Source organism: Halichoerus grypus, chromosome 2, assembly GCF_964656455.1.
Source record: "Halichoerus grypus chromosome 2, mHalGry1.hap1.1, whole genome shotgun sequence".
Classification (NCBI taxonomy): domain Eukaryota; kingdom Metazoa; phylum Chordata; class Mammalia; order Carnivora; family Phocidae; genus Halichoerus; species Halichoerus grypus.
Genome location: NC_135713.1, coordinates 125,378,702 through 125,403,260, shown reverse-complemented (window position 1 = coordinate 125,403,260; position 24,559 = coordinate 125,378,702). Strand labels below are relative to the sequence as shown.

The 24,559-nt window shown below is 55.0% G+C and overlaps 1 protein-coding gene across 1 annotated transcript in view; it reads right to left on the bottom strand.

Moving 5' to 3' along the window:
- The window catches only part of FSTL4 (follistatin like 4), a 393,797-nt gene that overhangs the window by 56,216 nt on the left and 313,022 nt on the right, over window positions 1-24,559 (bottom strand). Inside the window, exon 7 of the mRNA XM_036089132.2 lies at window positions 3,182-3,348. Within this exon, the coding sequence (XP_035945025.2) occupies window positions 3,182-3,348 (167 nt within the window). The remainder of the gene's footprint in view (window positions 1-3,181; window positions 3,349-24,559) is intronic.

The following is a 24,559-nucleotide window of genomic DNA, read 5'->3' as shown; positions in this document are numbered from 1 at the left end:
TGGCTCCGGGCTACATTTACTTTCTGATCAAATATTATCCTGATGCTCGAGGCATCCTTGATGTTTGCAAGTCAGAAAAGTTTAATTACATGTGTCATTAGGATGGCATTCTGTAATAGCTCTGTGACTGAATTCATTAACAGAATTCTTAACAGATAAGACAAGACAAATTAATATTTTGTTGCCCATGAAAGCTTCTCATTAAGAGAGTAGTGAAAAAGTGATTAATATTTTGTTGCCAATCAAGATGTCTTGTACAAATGACAAAGAAAGGAGGCCCACACCTCGCGGCGCTCTCTCATCTGCCTGCCTTGGGGCTTTGTAGGTGCCGTGTTCCTGTACCAGGCGCCAAGGACAGTGGCCGGCGGCGTTCCGTCTGGGGCCGCGGTGGGCGGGGGCGGGTGTGGGCACGCCGCACGCCGAGGGGGGCTCTAGGACTCAGCAAGCCCCGATCTTCATTCCATCGGGGCCGCCCCCCACTCCCCACCATGCCCCCCCATCCCCATGCCCTCCTCGTCTCTTGCCTGATTTCCTCCTGGGCCTGCTGTCATCCCTGTCCCCAGAGTGGGGCTGCCACTTAGGAACACCTGCTGTGTGCTGGGCACGGGGCTAGGCACTTCACACACCCGGCCAGCCTGGAAATGCCCACGTAAGGAGGAGAGCATCATCCCCCGTCCCCCACAGGCTCACAGAGTTCAGCGGCTTCCCCAGGGCTGCTCCGGACTTGCTGGACGTGGTTAGTCAGTGCGTCCCAGGATGACGTGGACACCCCAGGGTCGTATCTCCCTGCCTGGGGAGCCTCCCGGGGCTGCTTGCTGGGGACTTGGGCTGCAAGGTGCCGAGAATGTAGTTTGGCCGCGGTGGCAGTAATAATAATGAGGACAGTAAGATAAGTAATAGCAGCAATGATAAGGACAGTGATCGTAGTTAGCACGGGACACTGTGTGCTAAGAGCATCCCATGTGTCTTCTCATTCAACCCTCACTCTGACCCTATGAGGCAGGAGCTATTATTTATCCCTGATTCACAGAGGAGGACCCCGAAGCTTCGAGAAGTCAAGTGCCCTTTCCACGCTCACTCAACTAGGAAGTGGCAGAGCTGAGGCTCCAACCCAGGTCCCTTTGCCCTCAGAGCCTGTGCTGTGCCGCCCCCCTCTGGGCCTGAGGCAGAGGGAGGTGTGTGTGTGTGGGGGGGGCCGCGTACCTGCATGCATCCCGTGAGCATCCCTGGTGGGGCCGGTGTTGCCCTGCGCCCTCACGTGGGGGTTTCTGGGCAGCACAGGGCCCTGCCTGTTCGCAGGCTGCTGACTTGACCACGAGCAGCAAGTGTTTCCAGGGAGGTAATAAGAGGCCATTAATCTCTAGTTGCACCTACAATTAACCCAAATTGCTAACCTCACTGTGAAAAGTAGAAATGCAATTGAGTTCATGCTGGAGGCATGTTCAAGGGAGGGGAAAAACACTCAAAGTAATTTAATTAACCGATGGCAAGTGCATTAAGAGGAGTCCTGCTTCCGCCTTTATTTCTGGTGTCTTTAAATAGAGCATCAAGTAACGCACATGGATGTTCAGACAGACACGGGCGGACCTGTCCTAGTTTTGAATTAATCACCACTGGCCAAACACAGTTTAAAGCTGATGCCCCACCCCGAGAGCTTTTGCACACACAAATCTGTGCATCCCAACACCTCCCCCACTCCAGTCTTTGCAAATAGGACACCATCTCTCCTTGCTAAGATCCCAGACAAGCCCTGGGCATCTCAGGCTCAGAAGACAAAGGACTCTGCCCACTCGGCATCTGTCCATCAAGCACCCACCAAGGTTTTGCTGGCATTGACATTCGGAGATGGGTAGGATTCAGGCTGTGCTCAGTACCGTGGGGAAACTGCAAGGAAATAATCCTGCCCCACGTGACAGGGGTGGGAGAAGGGGACTCCTTGCCCAGGTGTGCCCAAGATAGCATCCCCACATTGGCCCGCCTCTTCCTATCTGCTTCCCCCATGATCTGCAGGGTGCAACAAAGGGCCTAGTGAGTAGCAGAGTCCCAACTTGGTGGTTTCTACAGAATTTTATGCTGGGCTCTGTCCCCACAAAGCAGTCTCGCAGTTGGAAGGAATCTTCAAGGTCATGGGATTTAGCTGCCCTCGTGTGGCTAGTAGCATTGCTGACCATGGTCCTGCTTGAACTAAGACCTGTCAGCTATCCTGGTAGGGCCCTACATCGGTGACATCCCTCTGTCTTCTCAATGAACTTCTGGGAAGCCATCTCGCTCATTGGGCCAAACCTGGGCCAGTCCATATACTTGAAGGATGCCCTTTATTCTTCAAGCCCAATGGAAGGGAGGGACTGCTAATATTCCCTTTCTGATAGCTAGGGTTGGTGGTTTAAGACGTTGCTCAAAGTCATGAGGCTGGTTTGGGGTGACACTGGGAGCCCAGTCCAGGCTGCATGGGGCCTCCCAGTACAGAAATATCCCTGCTGGTCACGGTAGGCTGCAGGTGCTCAGCTGCTCTCTCTTCCACTCCCCTCATCAAATCCACATTCCCACGTCCAGCCAACAAGGCCCCCAGGGCAGGCCACACTGGCCTGATCCCTTTCCTTTCACCTCCTCACCTGGTGCCTGCCCTCCCGCCCACCCAGCCGGGCGGTTCACCCCTGCCCTCCACAGGGAACCCCCATTCCCTCTCTTCCCCCTGTCTACATCCTCCCCAGCTGTGGGATCCACAGTCTCCCCTGGCTCTTCCAGCCACATGCCCTCCCTGCTCCACTGTCTCCCGTCTGGCCACGTTTGCTGTGGGCTTGTGGTCCTCCCTCCCGGTGGGCTCCGTCATGCAGTCTGAGCCCCTCACCTCCCATTCCCATGCCCACTGTTTGGCCTTCGCTGCCGCAGCCTGCACGGAGGCCTCCCGCCCCGCCTGCCCTGCCTGCCCTGCCTGCCCGGCCAGCGCGCCCTTTCCCTATTGTGGGTCTGGCTGGCAGGCTTGCAGTGAACGTCCAGTCTATTCTCTGCACACGGTGGGACTTGGGTTTTCTGGTACTTCCTGCTCTCTGACAACAGGCTTGAAAGGCATCCAACGTGGGATGTTAAAATGAAACCCTCTCACCCTGCCACTGCCATGGGCGATTTGCAGGTTACTTCCCTGGGGCAGGTCTGCGTTCAGGGTCAGAGCCGAGCCACTTACATTGATGTCTTCCAAGGCCATGAAGTTGAGGGCCAGCCCATTGCGCTTCCAGACGATGGGTGGCCGCAGCTCTCCGCGGATAGCGCAGGTCAGCACGGTGCTCAGCCCCACGGTCACTGTGGCCACACTGACCCTCTCCTCGGGCGCGAGGCTGAGCTGAACCACCTCTGCAGGGGACAAGGAGAAAGTCATCAGGTGCACACCCAGCATGGGGAGTACCACTCACAGGCAAAGGGCCACAGGGGTTCCCGGCAGGAGGCTGGCAGGCTCCCGAGAAACTGCTACGGCCTGCTGTCTAAATGTACCGACGGACTCTCCTTCTTGGGGGACGGGCCACGACTTACGGGAAATGTTCAAAGGGCTCTGAGAGTCAGAGAAGTCAGGAGCCATAGCAAGCGTAGGGAAACCATCTGGGCTGATTTATGAGTTGAGCCAAGCATGTGGGCTGTCACACAGGGACCAGGGGCCAGATGCGCGGTGGACGCCCTGCTCTGTGCTCCTGGGCCTCATGAAGTCTGGGCCTTGCTAAGTGCAGTCAAGGTCTGCTGGCTGAGCTGACAGGTTTCTCATCCGTCTGGGGGCAATTTAAAGGTTGCACTGTCTGAAGTCTGGGGAATGAACTGGCTGACCTTTGAAGGTTTGTTTCTGTCTGAGGATTCTTTGAACTTGGATTTGGATTTCTGTTCAGCAACCACGCGCTGTAGCCTTTAATTTTTTGAGGCGTACTTCAGGCTGTACAAATTATTAATCCTGCCACTTTATACTTGCTAACTGGCATTAAGACGGATCATTCTTCAGGCAAATGGGAAGGGTCTAAAATATTTGCTTGCAATCACAGGCTTTTAGAGATTTTCGGGATTTATGCGAAAGTTAATTGGACTCAGGCTGTTCATATACCGACATGGGATCAGGCTTGGAGGGAGAGTCACCAGCCCAGCGACAGGACTGCCTTCTCCCTACTCCTCCCCCAGATCTACAGCTCAGAGCGCCTGGGGCAGCGGGCAACGGTGGCAGGAGCTGAGCGAGGCGGGCTGGCTGGCTCTGAGGGTCTGCGCTTATCTGGGATGCCAGCAAAAATGCCGGGAGCCCTCCTGACTCTTACTACTCTTTTGGGACTTGGGGGTCCTGCCAGGGGTGGGGCAAGGCACAGAGTTGGGGACTGAGCTCCGTGACTCGGCGGGCCCCCTTTGAATTGTGACTGGGCAGCATGTCTATGCTCGCACCCTCTTGCCGGCATGTGTGGGGAGGAGAAGGCGGTGGGGGGGGAGGTGGGGGGATCGCAAACCCCAGCAGGTGTGACGCCCTGCAAAGTAGGTGAAGTGACAGCAAGTCCAGTCAGGTCAGATCCTGAGTTAGCGAAGCCCTTTCCCCGCCACAAACAGTCAGCGGCCCGGCCCTGGGCTCACGAAGATGAACAAGATATACACTAGATGCTTAATCAGTGCTTGTTGGATGGATGGATGAAACACAGAGAAAATGGAAATAAGGAAGGAAAGGAGCCAACTGGCCCGTGGAGCGGGGACACTCACACGCAGGAAAAATGTGACTCCCCGTGAAAGAGCCGCAGGGGAAAGATAAGCACCAAGTGATTGATGCCAACGCACCCGGCATAATATTTTACAAACATTAAAGTGATGCATTTCAGGTTCCCTCTTAAATCATGTCCTGCTCGCTGCCCTCCCACCTCTGAGTCATGAGGCTTATTGGTCAGGGCAGGAGAGAGAAGGCGCTCATCCTCCATAGTGAGCTCCAGGCTTTGGAGATTCAGAGGGGACAGAGAGAGGGAAGGAGAAGGATGTGCTACGCGGGTCTGGCTTCTTCTGTGCTCTGCTGCCCTTAGGACTCAGAACCCAGATTGTCCCCGAGTGTAGAGGAGGTACTCCTTCCTCATCGGGCGAGCCACGAGGCTCTGTGGAAATAGAACACAGACCCCTTCCTCTTCCCAGGGCGTTGTGGGAATGAGGGAACTGGTGAGAAGGGTGTGCCTGTTGGCATGTAGGTGAGGGGAACCAAGGGGGGCTCTAGAAGGGGGTGAAGCTCTCTCCCCACCCTCCCCCCTGGGGTGAGCCCATGAGGCCTGGCACAGAGCCAGAGGCCCCTGGGCTCCCGAATGGCATGGAGAGGTCCAAAGGTTCCTGGCCACACGCTGGCGGGGCCGTGAGGTGCTGTGTACCTCTGTGCCTGAGGACCAGGGCCCTAAGGGAATGCCCCTGGAACCTCCAGGGGTGCGTAGTGCCAGTGGGGGCTGCCGGAGGCCAAGCTGTGGGGGGACATCAGACACTGAGACAGCCCAGACCAAGAGCAGAACCTGGGATGACCCCTGCCAAGAGGACCCGAGACAGGGCAACTGGGAGTCGGCAGGGGGGACCGAAGGTGGCAGAGGACGGCTGTGTGCTTCCGTCCACACTCAGAAGCCAGTTTGGGGAGCAGCTGGGGATGCGGGGTGGGAACTGCAGGCATGAAGCATTTTTCTTAGATAGAGCATTACTTAATGCGGACTTGGTAGAACGACCCGCTCCGACTAAGCTTTACAATGGCCTGCACATTCAGGTGCATTGTCCTCCCAGCGCTGGTGGGTGGGGCTTGGGAAGAAGTCAGGCGGGTCACCAAAGGAAAGGACATTTTCTCTGCGTGTTGGAACTCTAGTCCAACGACAAGGGAAAGAGCCACTGAGCCCTCAGGCAGCAGTCCCTGGGGGAGGCGGGCCATTCCTGGGCTACAGAGTCCTGTTCTCAAGGTGTGGTTCCCCCCCCCCCCCGCCACCAGCATTGCATTTCTCGCCTGGGTGGGGGGGCAACTGTTAGAAATGCAGATTCCTGCCCCTCTACCCCAGGCTGATAAATCTCTGGTGGCAGGGTGGGCATCCTGGTTTTAGCAAGCATCTCAGGGTACCCTGAGCCCTGACAACCACTGCCTTAAAAGATGGGGGGGTGTCTGGGTAGATGGAAGGGGAGAGTGCGGGGGGGCAGTGGGGGGAGGATGGGGAGGTGAGGTATTCTGGCTGGCTGGGGTCTCGTTTGGAATGTAAGACCTATGTGCAATGTCGGATCCTCCACGTGGCCCCAAGGTCATGTACTTCAAACAGGTTAGCACAGGGCTACAACCAAACAAACAAAGAAGCAAAAACCCGAGTGGGAAGGCTGCTGGGACAGCTGGTTCCAGTCTGCTTCCTCAGCGCTTCCCTGATCATCTGTATGTCTGAAGATGTGCACTTCGCGTAGGAAAGGCTCATGCAAAATTAGAATGCGTGAATACTGACAGAACCATCATAATTCTGCTCCTGTCAGCTACACAAATATTAACCAAATGGCAAATATTTGGATCACTTAAAGTTTAATTAAATGAATGTTTTATTGGATTTAATGCATGTCAATATTCCCTGACTGGTTTAAAAATTCTGAAGAGATTGGTGGCAACCAAAGCTCTCCTTCTGCCCTTACTCCCAATTATTTACTATTCAACACGCCTTCCCCAGGCAGGCCCCCCTCCCTGCTAAGTGACCTCCCATGGTCATTTCCCCGAGTGAGAAATGAGACAGCATCATGGGCTGGGGCTCGAGTGAGCGGGGCAGATTCTGGACTGTGGCTCTGGACAGCTGACCTCCAGGCCTGGCTCTGCTGGTGACAAGCCAAGTGGCCTTTGGCAGGTCCCTTCCTGCCACTTGGCCTCGGTTCGGACATCAGTAAAATGAGGGATCGGATGAGGAGGGCTCTGGGGACCCATCTTGCTTTGGGCTCTGGGACTCTGAGGACATGGTTCTAAGCGGACAATCCTGCAGACCCTCTTCAGTCCTGCCAGGCGCTGGCTGGCTGCCCCTTCCCTCGCCCCCCAGTGCCATCTGCCTCTGCTCTTTGCCCACTTGCCCACAGCGCTGCCGGTGACGTCTCAGGTGGCAGCACCAACAGCTGCCAAGCCCGCGGGGGCTTCCCTCAGGATACCCCCCGAATCCCTGCTCTCCACCCCAGACACCAGCAGCCTCCTGTGTGCTCACCTCTGCAGACTGCCCCCGTTCCCGTGAGCACAGCCCTGCTCAAAAGCCGCCCACAGCTCCCATCACGCACAGAACTCAGAACAGTCCCTGCCTGCCCCCCCTTCTCCTCCCATGTTACTTACCACAGTGCCCGCCAACCCCCATCCTATTCGTCTATCCTGAGACCCTCGCTCTCTCGGCCCCTAGAGATGAGCTCAGGGAGGGTTTCTGGGACCTTGAAGTTTTAACACAAGGGGACGCTTAGATTATCTGTTGAAGATTGAAAGACACCTTCCTGCTGAATTTGTCAGGACCTTCTCAGGCTTAAGCAACAGAAACTCTCAGAAATGCTGGACGCCCTTAAGAGAAAAAAAAGGAGGGTGGTCTTAGTTCTCATAACTGGGAAATCTAGCAGGGATGGAGGAGGCTGTAGACGTCTGGGGCCCTCCACAAGGCACACTCTACTTGGCTGCAAGACGCCCAGGGGTGGCCCCACACTCACACTGTCCCTGTGCATGGGACCCCAGAGAAAGGGACCAAATCTTTCCTGAGAGTCCAGGAAACAAGCATAGGAGAGAACTCTGACTGTCAGACGTGCCTCCTGTGTTCTCCCATGAAGCCATCCCTGGGGCCACAGGACTGACCCGCGCTCGAGGCCTGGGCCCTGTGGCCACTACAGGGCCAGGAGCCAGGTGGTTGGAGGTGGGGACAAATGTCCTGACAGAAAGGGTATGTTGGGCGGATTGACAGCCTATGACTGCTACAGAGACAGAGAGAAGGCCTTCTCTTCCCTCCGCCCCTTCCCAGTCCCACCTGGAAGGCTTGCCAGGGTGCACGGTGACAGGGGAAGGGAAGTGGGGCCATACTGTGACGACCGGGAGAACCAGCGGAACTGAAAGCTGGTTCAGGTTCCTGCGGCTGCCCCCGGCCTGCCCTTCTCTTGCGAGCCCTGGGGGCCGGGTTGGCCGGCAAGGGGGACACCTCACCCTGGGCGGGGCACGGGAGGGGGGCCAGGCAGCCTGCAGCGCGTGGGGACGCCCCTGCATGGCCTTCTGCCCCCGCCTGGGCACGCGTGCAGAGCAGGAGACGCGGGTCTACTCACCTGCGCTCTGCTCTGTGGGGCCAGGAGTGCCGGGGGGGGAGGGGGGGGCGAAGGAGGCACCGTGCAGCTCTCCAGGACGGCGCCTGCACCAGGGCCCCCGAGGGGTCCTTCTGCGGCTGGGCTGCTCCCATGGTGTCTCACCATCTGTGGCCCCGCGGGCTGCTCTTCGGGAGGGTTGTCGAGGTTTGCGGGCACCAGACGGCAAGGTCGGTCCTGTGCCCAGAGCGTGTGGAGCAGGGAGGGAGGGCTGGGCTGTGGGTGGCAGGGGCCCTGCAGGAGCCGTAGAGGTGCCCGCAGAGAGAGGAGGCTCCGGCTAAGAACTGGCACTGGAGGGCCGCCTGGCACGGGATCAGAGCAGGGCAAGGAGTTGGGGACATCTGTGTCCCCGTGAACCAGGCCTTCTGATATCCATGGGCTTCCCCTTGCTGCCCCTGGGACGTAGAGGCACAGGTACACTGAAACTGTTGTCGACATCGGCAAGGCTGGGCTAGCACAAGACAGACCCTGGTGTGCCACCTAGCCTGACGACCACGTGTGGGGCCCCGGTGCCCGGCACACAGCAAGCAGGTGGGCTGCAGGCCACGTGTGGCTGCCAGCAGTCTCCTGGGAGACGCCTGCCTCGCTCTCTAGGCCCTTGCAACCAGACCAGTAAAACATCTGGTTTTCCAGACACAGATGTTGCAAACGCCAGACCTCAGCCCCCTCCCGGCACCCACGCTCTCCGTGCTCCTGGGAGCCTGCAGAGAAGAGGAGGCCGCAGGGGATTAATGTGCCCACCAGACGCAGGCTAACACCCTTCCCGAAAAGCAGGCGGCCTAACATTTCAGTCTCGGGAGAATTGGGTTTTAGTTCCTATTACAGCTTTTCCTTAATCTCAGGCGCTATTTCTCACACTGACTTGAACTCGATAAGACACTCATAAAACCATCAGCAGCCTCTCACGCAGGATTCTGGTGCTTCACAGCAATAGAAATTAAATTTCTCCAATTATTGTCAAGTTCGTGTTAGTTTTCTTATGTTAGAAATGCACTAATGGGACACATGCCTACCTGGATATTTGCTATTTTTTCAAATGATGCTCTTGGCGGAAAGACTCTGTCAAAAGCTCAATCAACCTGCCCACACATCAGTGTGTTGGACTGAGCCTCCGAGGGTAAACCCAGGCTCAGGAGCCTGCTTGGGAATTAGGACAATCTGGAGAGACCCCAGGCCGGGCGCTTAGACATATTCTGTAGCTGCAGCCTGTTCTCACCCTGTTCTCATAAAGTCAGGTGCTTCTAGTATGACCCGGGAGGCCCCCCACCCCAGGAGGCGTGGTGCCTGTTTGACAAACTCGACCGATCTGGTCTCATTCCTGAGACCACGGTCACACTATGAAGTTGGTGAGTGGGACAGAAACAAAGGTGGGGGGTGTGTGCCCCATGTCTCCTGACCATGTAGGGGACAGGTGACATCTCAACATCTCCTGGACCCAATAGTTTCACCCGGCCCTTAGAGGGTGGGGCTGCTTTGGCATGCCCTGCGGGAAGGTGTTTGGGGGGGGGGTTACTCCGTGCCTCCTGTGTCTTGGAGCTCTTTGCACACGTCTAGAGACACTTGGCAGCTGTGGGGCTAGGAGCAGATTGTCTTAGGACCCTTTCATCCCGACACGCATGTTTTGAGCACTGGGCCATGTCTGGCCTGCACAGGTGTCTCTGGATCAGCCAGCCTTGCATGCGTCCAAAATTTCCTGTTTCTTTAGGCATAATCTGATTCAATTTTCCTGTCATTGTCATATTCCCTCTTGCTTGCTTCATTTTGGGGATGGCAATAAACTTGTTAATTACCTGCAGATCTGTGGGTAATTTACTTTTTCAATTGACTTATGTTGCTTGGTGTTGCTGCAACCATTTTTTACAGTTTAGTTCTGAAGCTCTGCTCTGCTCTTTGTAAGCTGCAGACAGAGACCCTCTCTGTAGGATCTCTTTTGGATCCTCAGCACCTTATACAATTCCTGGCACAAAGAAGGGACTTGGTAAGTTTTAATCAGTGGGTAGTGCTCACTCAACGATTGTTTATTGAGCATCTACTATGTGCCACAATACAGTGGGAATATGCGGGCAAGCAGAGCAGGCCCAGATCCTGCTAACCTGGAGTTTGTGGCTTGGCAGGGAGGCCAACTGTCAGATGTGGGCTGGGGAGAAGAGGCACCTGGAGCCTGTCCGCGGACTCCCGTGGAGAGCCCTTGGCATCTGCACAGCCTGACTGGTCTCTCTTGGTAGAGTCCTTCCTGGGTGCCCGGGGCTGGGCCCTGCAGGGGTGGACGCAGTAGACAGACCCATGTCTCACTCCCATGGAGCCCCTGTGTGATGTGGCCTTCTCCTTGTTTGCAGGAGGGGCCCGTGCAGGGGCACGTTAGCTGGGCATCCTCGGAGCTCCATGGCTCTGTTTTGCATCCTCTGGCCTAAAAAACCCTTCTAGCTTTGGGAAAACTAACCCACAATGAGACTGTGGTAGAGGGAGAAGGAAATCAGAGCTGAGCTCAGTGCCCAAGGGTTGTGACTTCACTGTCCTGGGGTGCCCTCGGGTGCCCTGGGTATGGCACAGAGCAGAGGCGGCAGTCGGAAGCACGGGGGTCTGGGGTGGAGAGCCCAGGGTCTCCTAGTCAGCTCTCCCTCCCTGGCTGGTGTCTGTGCCTGGCGTGGCCTCGGACAGGCTGGCCGGGCTGTGTACCTCTCGTGCCCTGCCAAGTCTATTCCTGAAGATGATGGAAACACCTCTGCTCAAGGGATTTGCAAAAGGAGAGTATTTTTACTGCCTATTCCCCTGGTAGGTTTAGGGAGAAGAAAAGAAGGTAGTATCTTACACAATTAAACACTAGTTACTCAGAATTTGCAAAAATTCATACAGATGTCAAAGGCTGGATCTAGACTCTCCTGGACAACCTCTTGGTGGAGATGAGCATGTCCATGGGCCTCAGTCAATCAACTGAAGACCTGAGTAGAACAAAAAGGCTGAGTATTCGTAGTATACTATTGCTAGTATTCGTATTCAGTATTCTGAGTCTTAGTATTTTGGGCTCCTTCTCCCTGACTGCCTTCTGGATGGGACACGGGTCTTTTCCTGCCTTTGGACTTGAACTGAAACATCATCTCTTCCCGGGTCTCAAGGCTGCAGGCTTTTAGACTGGAACTCACAACGTTGGCTCTCTTGGGTTTCCAGCTTGCCAACTGCAGATTCTGGAATCTTAGCCTCCACAATCATGTGAGCCAATTCCTTATAATACCCACTCTCTCCATCCATGCATCCATCCATCCATGCATCCATCCATCCATGCATCCATGCATCCATGCATCCTATTTGTTCTGGGTCTCTGGAGAGCTATGACACATGCAGTCATCATGCACACTCTCTTCTCTCCCCTTGTGGAGACTGTGTACATTTTGTGGGAGCAAAGAACACAGCCTCCTTCTTGCTGCCTAAGCCCATCAGACCTGATGAGGGTAACAAATTAGTCTTTACTCCATCATGCTACTGGGATTTTGGGTCTCTATAGCATTTGGTGTTGATTACCTAATACACCCCTTTGGAGACAAAGAAATTCAAGTTAATGTATTTCCACAGAAGAAAGTGTAATGAGATGTGGAACAGACCTTTGAGAGGCCAAGTCATTCAGGTCAGAAACCTTCAGAATCCTCTGACTTCTGTTCCAATCCTCCAAACACTTCCTGTCCAGGGAGCTCATTCTCTTACCCCACAGCCATTTCTACTGCTTTCATCATTAGATAGTATCCAAACTCCCTGCTGAAAGGAGGGCAGCTGGGGGGGCGGGGAGGTGTTTCAGGGTAGGCTAAGAGAGAATGTGTAAATAAAGGATCCAGGATAATACACACTGTGCATGGGAAGAGCAAGATGCCGAGAGAGAGAAGAGCTGTGAGGCCTAATAAGATGCAAGTTGGGGTGGTGGTGGAAGCCTCTTTGAGCAGGAGATATTTCAGTGGAGATCCGTAAGAGGAGAAGAAACCGGGTAGGCCAAGAATAGAAGAAAGGGCATTCTCGTCAGAGAAAGAGCTCGTGCAAAGGCCCTGGGGTAGGATGGGGGCTTACTGTGCTCTGAGAACTGAAGAAGGCTAGTGTGTCTGAAGCACAGGGAACGATGCAGGTGTGTGGGCACACACGTAGTCAGAGAGGTGCTACACAGCCAGGCAGAACAGGCCATTGCTTCTTAATGGAAGACCGATTTTAATTTAAGGCAATGGAGGATTGGAGGACTGGAGGATTTTAAGTCAAGGAGGGATGTGATCTGATTTGCATGCTAGAAGGATCACTCGGGCCCGCTGTGTGAATGATGGGCCACTGGGGGAGAGGAAAGGATGCAGGGACACCATGTAGGAGGCTGGGGCTGTCTTGCAGGGAGAGCTAGGCCAGGACTGTGGGGAAGGAGAAGAGGAAGGGGCAGGGCTTGCAAGCAGTTGGGATGAGGAGCCCCGTGAAAGGGGTGTCAGGAGTGACTCCCTCCCATGCTCCTTGCTTGACCTCTTGCATAACACAGTGACAGTTCTTGAGGTGGGCGGGCTGGGAGCCTTGATGTGCCATCCCTGTCCTGACTGACAACCCTCTAAACTTTCCTCAGGCATTTGATCTGGAAAGTAGATTATGACCATATTCTTGGACTCTTCAGTGAACAAGACTCAAGAGGATTTCTAAACTATAGCATTGCTGTTATAAAAAACCTTAGCCCAGGAAGAGGGGCAGACACAAGTTTCCACTGTCCAGGCTGCTCTCCCCCCGTCCCTGGGGGCTGCAGCCTGAGCAGCAGAAGCCAGACAGGGGGGCCTATCCCTGATGCACGCCTCACCCCGCCTCCACCCTGCAGTGCAGGCCACGGCCTCTCAGAGCGGGGACCCAGCTTCACACGTGCAATGGGGAGGAGCCAATGGGCCTTGCAAGAGCATCTATAAATATAGCTTGTTTTCTGTTGAATCATCTAGTCTCTTGAGAACGCTAAGTCATGCCTGCATTTTGTAAATGGGCATCAGCAAACCATTTTGGAGAACAGCTTACATCAGTGTATTTGTTTTGTTTCAATTCCAATTTCCTGAGCGTGCCACGGCTCTGATGACCTCCTGAGGAGGGGTCGCTGAGCTTGGCTGAGGGCTCGGCTGCTCCCACGGCCCACGGAGCTCCTGGCAGCTTCTGTCTTTAAAGGAAACATTGCTCATAGCCTCTGTCCCTGACCAGCAGGCCTCCTGAGGACCTGGGCCCACCATGTCCTGGTCCGGGGTGTGCTATATTCAGACTCTGTCCACCCCCTCCCCGGGGGAATCCCCGGGTTCTGGTTTTAGGGTCCACCTGAGAAGCAGCCATTGCTCTGGCCACTGAGCATTAACATGGCAGGGAGCCCCACTGAATCCCTCGGTTGGAAGGAGAGGAGGTCAGTGGGGGGAGTTGGCCTCTGGCGGCCTGGTTTGGGCCTTGGCAGCAGGGGTTCAGGGTTGGAATTTGGAGGAGCCCTGTCCCTCAGCGGCTGGTGATGCTATGGGCACAGGCAGGGCACGAAGAGCAGGGAGAGAGGGGGCCTCTGGGGACAGGGGTCAGAGGTGAGGCTGAAGGCGCGTGGTCAGGAGCCAGGCAGGCAGGGCCTCACAGCGATGGTGGGGACTTGGGGTTTTATTGCGTGAGAAGCCCTTGGAGAATTTTAAGCAGGAGACTACACTGGTCCGACTTATGCTTTTAAAGACAATCTTTGCATCGGTTGAGACATCTTCCACCGCGTTAACCCTAACTGGAAACGGGGCTGACTAGTAAGGAAAAGCTGTCATCTCCCTAAGGGGAGGCCCTGGTGGGAGTTTCCAGGGCAAGTTCATCCCCCGGTGCCAGGATGTCCTCGAGCCCTCAGGCTCTCTTCCTTGTGCCCTCCGCCCTCAGTGTGTGGCCACACTGGACAGCTCTGGGCATCGCGGGCAGGCGCTACATCGTACGGTGGGGGAGGGCGTCCTCCTGGCGTGTGAGCTGGGAGAACAAGGAAGCCCCCCGCTGACCTCTCTCAGGTTCCATCGGTCAGATTCGAGTCTGGCTCTCACCCCTAGAGCAACTACCGGCAAGAACCACTGACTGGCTCGGGAAGGCACGGGGCTGGGGGAGCACATGGGCCAGCTGGGGCTCAGAAAGGGGTGGAGGGTGGACAGAACGGGCAGCAGAGGAAGCCGGGGGATGTGCTAGGAGCCTGTGTCCCGGGGGTCGGTGGCTTGGGCCACAGCAGTGACTGCAGAGGTGCTGAGAGGCCGATGGATTTGGGATACCTGTTGGGGGCAGGGCCAGATTTCTGATCGGTTGGGGGGTGGGGAGGATTGAGGGAAATGGACAGATCAAGGATAAATACTGGGATCTTGGCCTGAAAAATTGGGCAGGTGTTGGTTCCATTTGCTGATAGGTTGAGGGAGAAAGAGCAGACATTTTAGGTAAAATCCACGTTTTCTTTTATGGCGGCTGGAGGGGTGGGTGGTTGGTTGGTTAAATGAGCCTGGGGCTCAGAAGAGTGGTCCCGCCCAGGGACAAGACGTTGGGATCCATCAATGTCTAAATGATATTTAAAACCATGGGACCGGGGCGCCTGGGTGGCTCAGTCGGTTAAGCGTCTGCCTTCGGCTCAGGTCATGATCCCAGGGTCCTGGGATTGAGCCTCACATCGGGCTCCCCGCTCAGCGAAGAGCCTGCTTCTCCCTCTGCCTCTGCCTCTCCTCTTGCCTGTGCTCTCTCAGATCAATCCATCAATCAATCAATCAATAAAGGAGGATGAGCAGAGGTCAGGCAGAGCCTGAGCAGGAGCCTACGAGGGAGGCTGAGGGTTCCCTGCATCCAACGCTGCCAGGAGCTCTGGTCAGGCCACGACTGAGGTTTGATCATGGGCTTTGCCTCTGGGACCTGGACGTTTGGAATCTCTAACATTTCATTAGAGCACTGGGGAATGAAGTCATCTTTGGATCGGACTGAGAGAGAACAGGAGGTTGAGTCGACGGGAGTTCTTTACAAGAGTTCTGTCATGAAGGGGAGCAGAGAAGTGGATGGTGGGTGGAAGGTCAGGGAAAGATTTTTTTTTCCAGGTGTCATGTTTGCGAGCCCAGGGGAATGAACAAAGGGAGAGGGAGAACTTCATGATGCAGAAGAGAGAAGGGGCGCTTTTAGAAGTAAAGCCTCTGAGTGGGTGAGAGCGGGGAGCCCCCAGAGAATAAGTGGAGGCCTGGCTTCTGACAAGGCAGAGACTTTGTGCTTCTGAACGGAAGTTGGGTGCAGATGGAGATGAAGGGGAGTGCCCCTCATGGCAGAAGGATGAGAGAAGGCCCATTTTGACAAAGGTCAGCAGTTCTCACCTTAGGGTGATTTTGCCAACTCCCCTCCCTGCACCCCAGGACATTTGGTAACGTCTGGAGGTATTTTCGGTTGTAACGACTAAGGGATAGGGTATTTTTCTGCAGGGGCATCTAGTGGCTACAAGCTAGGGATGCTACTAAACATCCTAGAATGCACAGAATAGTCCCCATCCCAAAGAATTATCTGGCCCCAAATGCTAAGAGTGGCACCAGCGCGAGCTGTGGTAATAATAACCACAATCAGAGGTAATGAGGGGACTTGTATGGCCCTAAAACACTTATTCGTTACCTGTTGATGGTGCCCGTCCTCCCACTGGCCTTTCCTAGAAGGGTGGGGTCTGCGGGCCCATGAGGATGCAGCCCTGTCTGGACTCACCCCCATCTGGGGGGTTACACCATGGGGTTTGGGGAAGCCCTTCCTCCCTCACCCTGGCCTGACAGGGACAAACTTTGCCTGGGGCCTCGGCCGTCATGCCCTCCTGCCAATACCAGCCTTGGATCCACCTGCTGTTCTCAGCAGTGGTGGGATGCAGGCATGTGACAGGGGAGGGGGACACCTCAAAAGAAGGTCTATTACGATCATTGTTGTGACACAGACACCAACTCATTTGCCTTTGCTGGAACCTTCCCTGTGTCAGGCAAGATGCATGGCCTCCAAATATTGGGATGTGAGAAATCTCTTTTCCTTGTATGGGATATTTATCTCTCTCTTTGTCTTGGGTAGGTTCTTTAAATTATCTTTCAGACAGAACCCTGTAATATATGCTTTGTCCAAGGACAGATCTTGGTAAGAAAAATGCCTCTTGTTTCCCCTCCAAAGACTCCTCCGCCATCTGTCAGTTTGGAAATCTCCACATCTTGACCCACGGCAAATTGCTTCTCGCTGCACCCGACACGGGTCCTGCCTTGCCAGGCTGCAGGCTGCCTGAGTGAACAGTCCCTTTTAGGGATGAATGAGCCAAAATCTCATCCACCTCTCCTCATCTTTACCATCACAGCCAAACTGCCCCTGTCCCCCTCGGAATCCCCCGCTTCCTCTTTGTCTCCTTCGAGACTGCTTCTGGGCAGGACTTCATGATTCATGGAAGCAGCAGCTTCTTCCCTGGGGAGGTCTCCACAGGCAGCCCCTGTGCAGGCCTCCTTCTCCCCGACCTGCCTGGCATGAGGCCCCACCGGCGCCTTCCTTCCAGCCTTCTCTCCCACAGCTCCCCCTGAGCTCGAGCCAAAAGGAAGGAACTCCTTCCCCTTCTCCACGTGTGTCCTGCTTTCCCACGCTCACTGGCCATGTCAACACCCCCTCCTGGGGGAGCTCGGCCTTAGGCAAATATGCCCGCTTACATCTCAACTCGAACTGTTGGAAAATCAGTGTGAAAAATTCTAGGCTTCAGTGACATCTCTGGTCTCTGAGGGTGAAATGGGTGTGGCCACTGCCCTGGACCCAGAGGAGGGACCTGTCTGAGAACCTGGGAGGGAGCACACATACACCCTCAAAAACAGAGAAGTACCAACAAGGAATCACAGGGAGAGCAATGAAACTAAAGGTTTAAAATATTGCCTTCTATAACTTGATACAAGCATCGTTTGGTGGGTATACTGGAGAGCTGGCCTGCAGTCCAAATGCGGGGGGACTTCCCAGGGACTCGGAGGTTGGCAGCAGAGGCCCGGCAGGCAAGCTGCCCGGTGTTTCTGCATGGTTGGCAATCCTGGATTGCATGCCACCGGCAGGGCTGTCCCCATGTGGAGGACAGGAAAACAGAGGCGCAGAGAGTTACGGTGACAAGACCAGCACCTGCAGTTGAGAACACTGCCTTTTACCTCCTGCCACCCCGTTTCAATGCACTGGGGTTGGAGAGAGAGGGGAGCAAAGATAAACTCGGGAAACAAACCCAGATCTCGTCCTCAAGCAGATAACAAGTTTGAGAAAGGCAACTTAAGAGTTAAACATGGTGCCTCTGCACCCTCCTACAGGGCCCTCCCGCTGGTGGTGGTGGGGGGGGAGGTGGGCAGGAGACGCCCCTGGGTCTGGGCATGACTGTTCCTAGCTAGGGGAGGGACCCCTTGATCTGGATCTCACGTGTGTTTTGATTGTGGTTGTGGCACTGAATGACTTTACGGTTACAATTGAACAGTGTCACGCAGGCTGGAGCCGCTGCAGGGGTCCCTGAGCCCCCGGCTGAGGCAGGGAACGCGCGCAGCAGAAGTCAGCATGCTGACAAATGGCTCCCACATCAGGAGGCCTGCAAGCCCAGTGTGGAGACGTGTTCAGGCTGCACCTGGGAGGCAGCCCGTGTCGGGGACCGGCAGCCAAAGCTGTGCAAGGCCGAGCACAGCTTCTTTTTTGTGCATTGTGAAAACAGGCTCAGGATCAGGTTCAAAGGCGGTGCAGTGTTTGGGATAAAATCATCATCTGGGTTCTAGGGAGTTGAGACTACAGCTCTTATGCCAAACACATAAACAAACCATACAGCTACCCCAGGACCAGCACTGCCCTGTCCCCACTTCCCCATCCCCAGAAGCCCCAGTTTAACCTCCCCAGGTATGCTGCTTCATACTGACATCCGGCCGCCTGGAACATCCCGTGAGGCGGTCCTTCCTGCCCACGGTAACCTCATCTGCACCAAGATGGCCCTGCACAGCCTCGCCTCCTTCTTCCCCTTTGGCGCATCAGGAAGCAGAGGGTTTGGAGAAACTAGTTCCTGCCGAGGAGCTGACAGCAGGCCCTGGTCCCAGCTGTTTCCGGTCTTACCCCACCTTTCTGTACCAGAGCCCTCACCTGCAGGGGTCTTGGGAAGGCTGGGGGTGGGGACGTGTCCTTGACAGCAGGAGGCCTCCACCTGCCCTCAGCTCCCCACACACCGCATACCACGGTCTCCCTGTAGACCACGGGGACAGCACAGCAGTCCTTGAGAAGCACTGGGAGTCACTGGTGGCCACGGGCTCCTTCTCTTAAACCCATGGTGCTTTAGGAGAGTGGAATTCCCGTCCTGGAGCCCAGCTAAGCCCACCCTGGCTACGCCCAGCTGCGTGCGGCTACCCAGCATCGTGTGCCCAGCCAGCACTGCCCGGAACCCTCTGAGCACGTGGCCAGGCATGGAGGCTTCTGCGTGCTGATGTGGGTTTCACAGCCACAGCCTGTGTGGCCAGGGTGGCTGCTGAACGTGGTTTCCACGGCCCTGACTGTGCGCACTGAAAATGAGTTTCCTCTGTCGTGGTGCTTCTGCAGATCGGCCGGGAGTTGTGGGCGGAAGGGCTTTGTGCCATCCTGAAACCGCACTGTCTACCGTGCTCCTGCACACGAGGGGCCATCGCCAGTGAAATGTGCCCATTCAGGTATGGGGTTCACAGGGATGCCTGGCCCTCTCCCGGCTGAAGGGCAGCTGCGGCAGCTGCCTGGTGAGCCAGGGCCCTGGCTGGCTTGCACACGGTCCACTTAGCAGCCCGACCTTGTCCCCCATCCCCCCAGAGCTGCCCTCCACACTGGCTCCTCTTGGAGAGAAGATGGGGAGCCAAGCATGGGGTCAGCGGAGCCTGGGAAATTCGGGAGGGCCAGGGCTCCTCTGTCCTTCCCTGAGAAGGGGAGTGGGCAACCACCTGCCTCCATCTAGCTCCTCACTGACTAAGAAGTGGGGGACGGGGTCCCTGGCAATGGAAAGCAAAGCACACCATCTATCCCTGCCCTCTGCTGGCTTGCTAGGCAGGGGGCACAGGTGTCCGGGGAGCTAGGCATGTCCCCTTCTAGAGTAGGCCTAGGACCCTCTCCAGAGTAGTGGCCAGAGGAGGCCCATGACCTTGCTCCCACCATAGGAACCAGAAATGGGTAGGCATGCCACTTTCTCCAGTGCCCTCGGAGAGTGCGGAGGAAGCCACAAGTCACAAAGATGAAGAGTCTGACCTGCCTGCTGGGCAGAGTGGGTTCCTGGCCTTGTGTTGCCCTTGTCCTGGAGTCTCTGTGACCCCATTTCAGGACCACTCTCCCGGAAGGAGGGATAGTAATAGCAGGAAAAAGCCTGGTGATTCTGGTTCCACACGTCTTGCCAGGGAGGGGCAGGAAGGGAGTAAAAGACAAGAGCCTGGGTTGGGTGGGGAGGAGAACAGGCTTAGGGACCCTGGAGCCTACAGGACTCGGGATGGGGGAAGGAGGTGGCCTTAGAGCAAGCATCCATCAAAGAGCATGTGGCTGCAGGTGGCCAGCGCCTCTCCCTGGCCCAGGGTCAGGAGGGCCACAGGCCGGGTGGGAGGGTGTCCTGGGGCTGTGGTTACCCAGGCGGTGGCACGGGACAGCCCTGCATCACGAAGCATTTACACATCCACAATCACATCGACCCCACGGGGATGCTGGGTGGGGAGCATGTGCCCACCTCACCAACGGGGCCAAATGGGGCGAGTTGCTCCTGGGTAAAGGTCTTAGAGTGGATCCTCTCCCTGATGCATCAGCCGGCAGGGACCCCAGCAAGGCCGCGAGCATCTGTGGTTGGGAAGGGCTCTCCTGCCAGCAGATGTCTGAGGCCCTCACTGAAGGCCCCCTTCACAGCTGCAGTGTGCCTGGGAAAGTAAACCTTCTCGTGGCTATCAGTCATTAACACTCAGGAGGCTGCGAGATTGTGTCTAGGTGGGGGGTGGGGGGGTGGAAGAGGGGGGCGTCTAGAGAACAGAATGGAAGCTTCCAGGAAAAGGTCACTGGACACAGGAGGCGCTATCCCAACCTCCAAATTTCACAGGCCTGGCTGGAATGTGAAGGGCTGGGGCTCTTTCCGCCAAAGAAAGCGCAACCAATGCTCCTGGGGAGTGCAGCAAACACCCCACCCTTGTGCCAATGTGTACTTTGAGCGCTTTGAGCCAGGGGTTCCCAGGCTGTGGGCCCCCAAACGGGGCTCCAAACAGAGTCAGGGATGACCGGCATTTGCCTTTCTAGCTTAGGTCCCGGGCTCTGGAAGCTTTGCCTGTATTTCCAAAAGCTACCTTTGCTTGCTAACTGTCGCAAACCACCCGATGAAGTGCTGGAATTTAATCAAACGAAGCTCTAACCCTCCAGAAAGCACTTGCCTCCCTCCGTGTCTGTCTCGGGAGCTCTCCTGACTGTTGTAAAGGTCACGTTAGGCTGGCCGAGCCCAGGGGCCAGCCCACCCGCACGCTCCGTGGCACCTGCTGCCGTGCCCTGCTCGCCCGCCCGCTCGCTGACAAGGGCACTGTGTGAGGCCAGGCGCTCGCGGCAGGAAGCCAGGCCCGCCCCTCCACTAACCAAAGCAGCGGAGATGTCAGGTGCAGTGGGGTGTGTGTGTGTGTGTGTGTGTGTGTGTGTGTGTGTGTGTGTTGGCCTGGCCGTTACTGCAAGGTTGCCAGTAGCCCTTCCTTTGGTCTGAAATTACTTCCTTTGTAACTTACACCCTTTGATGTCTTGGTAACAGTAAGAGCTACCAGTCCTTACTTGGCCACATGAAAAAGTGGCAACCCTAGAGTAGGTCTCTACATTACTTTTAATGAAAAAATTAAGAATAAAACCAATTTTTTTAAAGTTGAAAAAGTTGGTCTGTGAAATCTGGACCATATTTGTTGGTTGTGACATGGGACACCAGCGTTCACCTCCCTCCTATTTTTCAGCCCCCTGTGCCCTTGGAGGCAGGAACGGCCCCGGTGGTCAAGGGGTGGACCAAACTGCATCGGTTGGGTTGAGAAGGAGTCTGGACTGCGCCCGGGCCCAGCACAAAAGAACAGCGTCGCTGATGTGCTGTGTCTGCCGGCGATGTGGGGAGGAACCTGCTGTCACTCGCGCCAGCCCTCTAGTTGAAAGCGAACAAGTTTGCATTAAAAAAAAAAAAAAAAAGGGCCAAAATCAGTTCAGTGCATTCCAATCGCATCACAGTCAATATACAGCAGTTTCTGAAAAATCCAGTTGGTCATAACTCAAGTTTTAAAGGGGGCTTTACTTTGGGAACAGATGCCAGAGACATTGGGGTTGATCATCAGGTGATCAGAACAGAAGGATAAACCAGGAAAAATCCGCTCAATGGGCCTTAGAATGAGTCCGGTCCACCAAGAATGGAGGCTGGATTCTCTGCTCCTGGGAGCTTCATCTGCTGTGGCCTGAGCTCTGACATCATCAGGGTACAGTGCAGAAAACTGGGCTTTAAACACAGAGCCAGTCAAAGCTGTGCCTTCCCACACCACATTGGCAGAGTGTGTGTGTGTGTGTGTGTGTGCAATCAGCTGATGCCCTGGTCCAAGCCGTCCCTAGAGGCCAGGCCTCTGCCCTGCTGGACGTACCAATGCCGTTTGCCTGTGAACGGGGTCTGCAGAGGTCTCCAAGATACGGTGGTGTGTCCTCCCCCGTCTTGCTGGGTTGCTGGCTGCAGAGGGGGGAGTGCAGCTTAGACTTTTATAAACACTGGTTTGGTGAACACCGTGCTTGGAAATCGGATGGAGAAAGGAGGCTGCCTTTGATGCCATCAGTCAGGCATGAAACCCTCACTGCCCCCGCACCTGGTCTTCTTCTCTCTCTCCTTCCCTCTCCAAGTCTTTAAATCAGGTCAACCTTCCTCGGCAGCCCCCAACTCAACAGAGCGTGCGTGCCGACCATGGCTCTTCCCGCAGGGTTCCGCTTCATTATCTCTGAGATTCCACACGGACGCGGGGAGGAAGCTCACGGGCACTCTCTGAGTGATTTAACAGGATGCTTTAATGATGTATTGAAAACGAACATTGACCCCAGGTAAGAGGTGCTAAACGGATACTTTAAAAGCACACCATCCATTTCACTCTGATGGACTCTCCTCCTTAAATCACCGTGTTGTCATTTTTACGATGCAGATCCAGCTACTGAGGCCACAGGACTGTGAAATGTCATATAAAAAGCCAATAAGAAAAAAATAAAATTAAGTTGCGGGGTACGTGCATTAGCATTTCAAAAATGTTCTGTTGCATTATGCTATTATTCTCTCTCTGTCGAGGGGCACCAGGATCCCGTCCTCCCCATAAAGAGACGACTCCCCAGAATGTATTAGTGCTCCATCCCTGAAACCGTGTAGCAGCTGAAGGGCATGGTTATGGTAATGGCGAAATACATTCTGGACTAAATCTGATAGGACACTGGGGCCGTCTGCCTCCTCTGGTGACAAAGTCTTGACTGCTTCTCTCCTCGTTGGCCCAGGCTTGCAGTTTTTGGAGTTTTGACAAACTAATGTCTTCAGCATTTCTGCCCTCAAGGAAAGTAAGGCAATGAGATCTGTTGAGGCAAGGGTCTGACTCTTGCACTGGAGGTGACCATCAGGGTGGGGTTGGCATTCTGGGAGGCACAGGCCGCCACCACCCCAAGCTCCCCTGCCTGGCAGCCTATAAAATACCCCAGATCACCCAATGCCCAGACCACTTGAATTGCTGGATCTAGGATTGAGTAGGCGTGGCCAGCTGTGCCATCTGGAAAGTATGAGCTTAATAATGCGTAAGGGACCTGGGTCTTCCGGTAGCCGCTAGACAAATTTATTGCCATCCTTGGAGTTCAAACCCTCAGCACTCTGAGGGGTGTCTTAAATTCTAACTTGGAGGCCGCTTAGTGCTGCTTCATGAACTTTCAGGCCTGAGCTGGGCCAGATGGAGGGACAGTGGCTGCAGAGGGAGGAAGCCCTGCCAACATTCGCCTTGAAGAGCCCCCTGGTCTCCCGGGTCATTATGGGAATGAGATTCCTTTCTATGGCTCTGAATTTGCCAAATTGGGGAAGATGAATCCAGGGCCCCTAATAGTCGATTACACTAAACCATTGAAACAATTGCAGTGCTTTATCTGGAACTTTTCAGAAAGCTGACTTGTTCTTTAGGAGCCATCGGCTTAATGGAATTCCACTGTATTATTTCCCAACGTGATGTGCTGCAAAACGGGTTTGGTCAGCACTTTGGGTTGGGGAATATATTTTCATTTGAGAGGATGCTTCTGCTGGGCTTCTTGCAACACTGTGTTAGAAAGCCCCAGACTCAGCCCTGCTGAGGGAAAGGGCCTGGGGGAGGCCACCACGGCAGGGTGGGCGTGAGCACAGAGTGGTGTGGGTTTTTTTGTTTTAATATATTCAGCATCAAGTCCAGCAAACGAGAGCCTGCTCTGAATTGAATTTTACCCTTAATGAGATGCCATGTCCCTTCTGTTCCCTGAAACAGAGACCTTGAGAGTTTGTATTAGAGAGAGAGATAAAACTTTTCACTGTTTTCATGTTTCCTAATAACAACCCGAGTCATAACCTGAATTTTTATGCAACTGATTATGAGTGCGACTTGGGCATGAAAGATTTATATGATCAGAAAAGAAATTACCTGCATTATCTCCGGGCGGGTGGGGGCTGAGCAGAGGAGGTAAGCTAATCAGTGTTCTAGGTCATGTAGAAGGTGCCTGCACCATGCTGGCTGGCCGGTCTGTCGTGTCACCGAGTGATGGAGGGAATGTCACAGAGTAGGAGACACCCTTCTGGGACACTCCTGGAGCTGCCTGCACCCCTCCATGCTGGGGAGCATCCAGCTTTGGCTGTGGGGCCTCTGCACTGAGCACTTTCCCCCAACATGACATTTCTACCCTCTGCTACCTAAGACCACCATGCCCCACTCACGGTCCCGGGGAAACCACATCGAAACCTTGGGGGGTGACTGGGTTAACGAGAAACGAGAGACGCCTCCCAATAGGCAAGATCGTCAGGAAGGGTGATTTCTAGGATCGGAATGGAAGCTGGAATTCCTATCAATTTTTTGCCCCTTAAAGTTTCATTTTAATTACAAACAGACACTGAAAATTAATTACAGGTCCGTACCTTGAAGCATATGACCGAAGGAATGAGTGTTTGCCAAGAAGCAATAGCTCTTGCAACCATCACACTCACTAAATTACCCGCGTCCTGTTTATCTGCGGAAGGAGCGGCGGGCCCAGCGTGGCGGTAAGGAGCGCATGATGCAGAGCCGGCGCGGCACGAGTGGGAAGTCAGGCG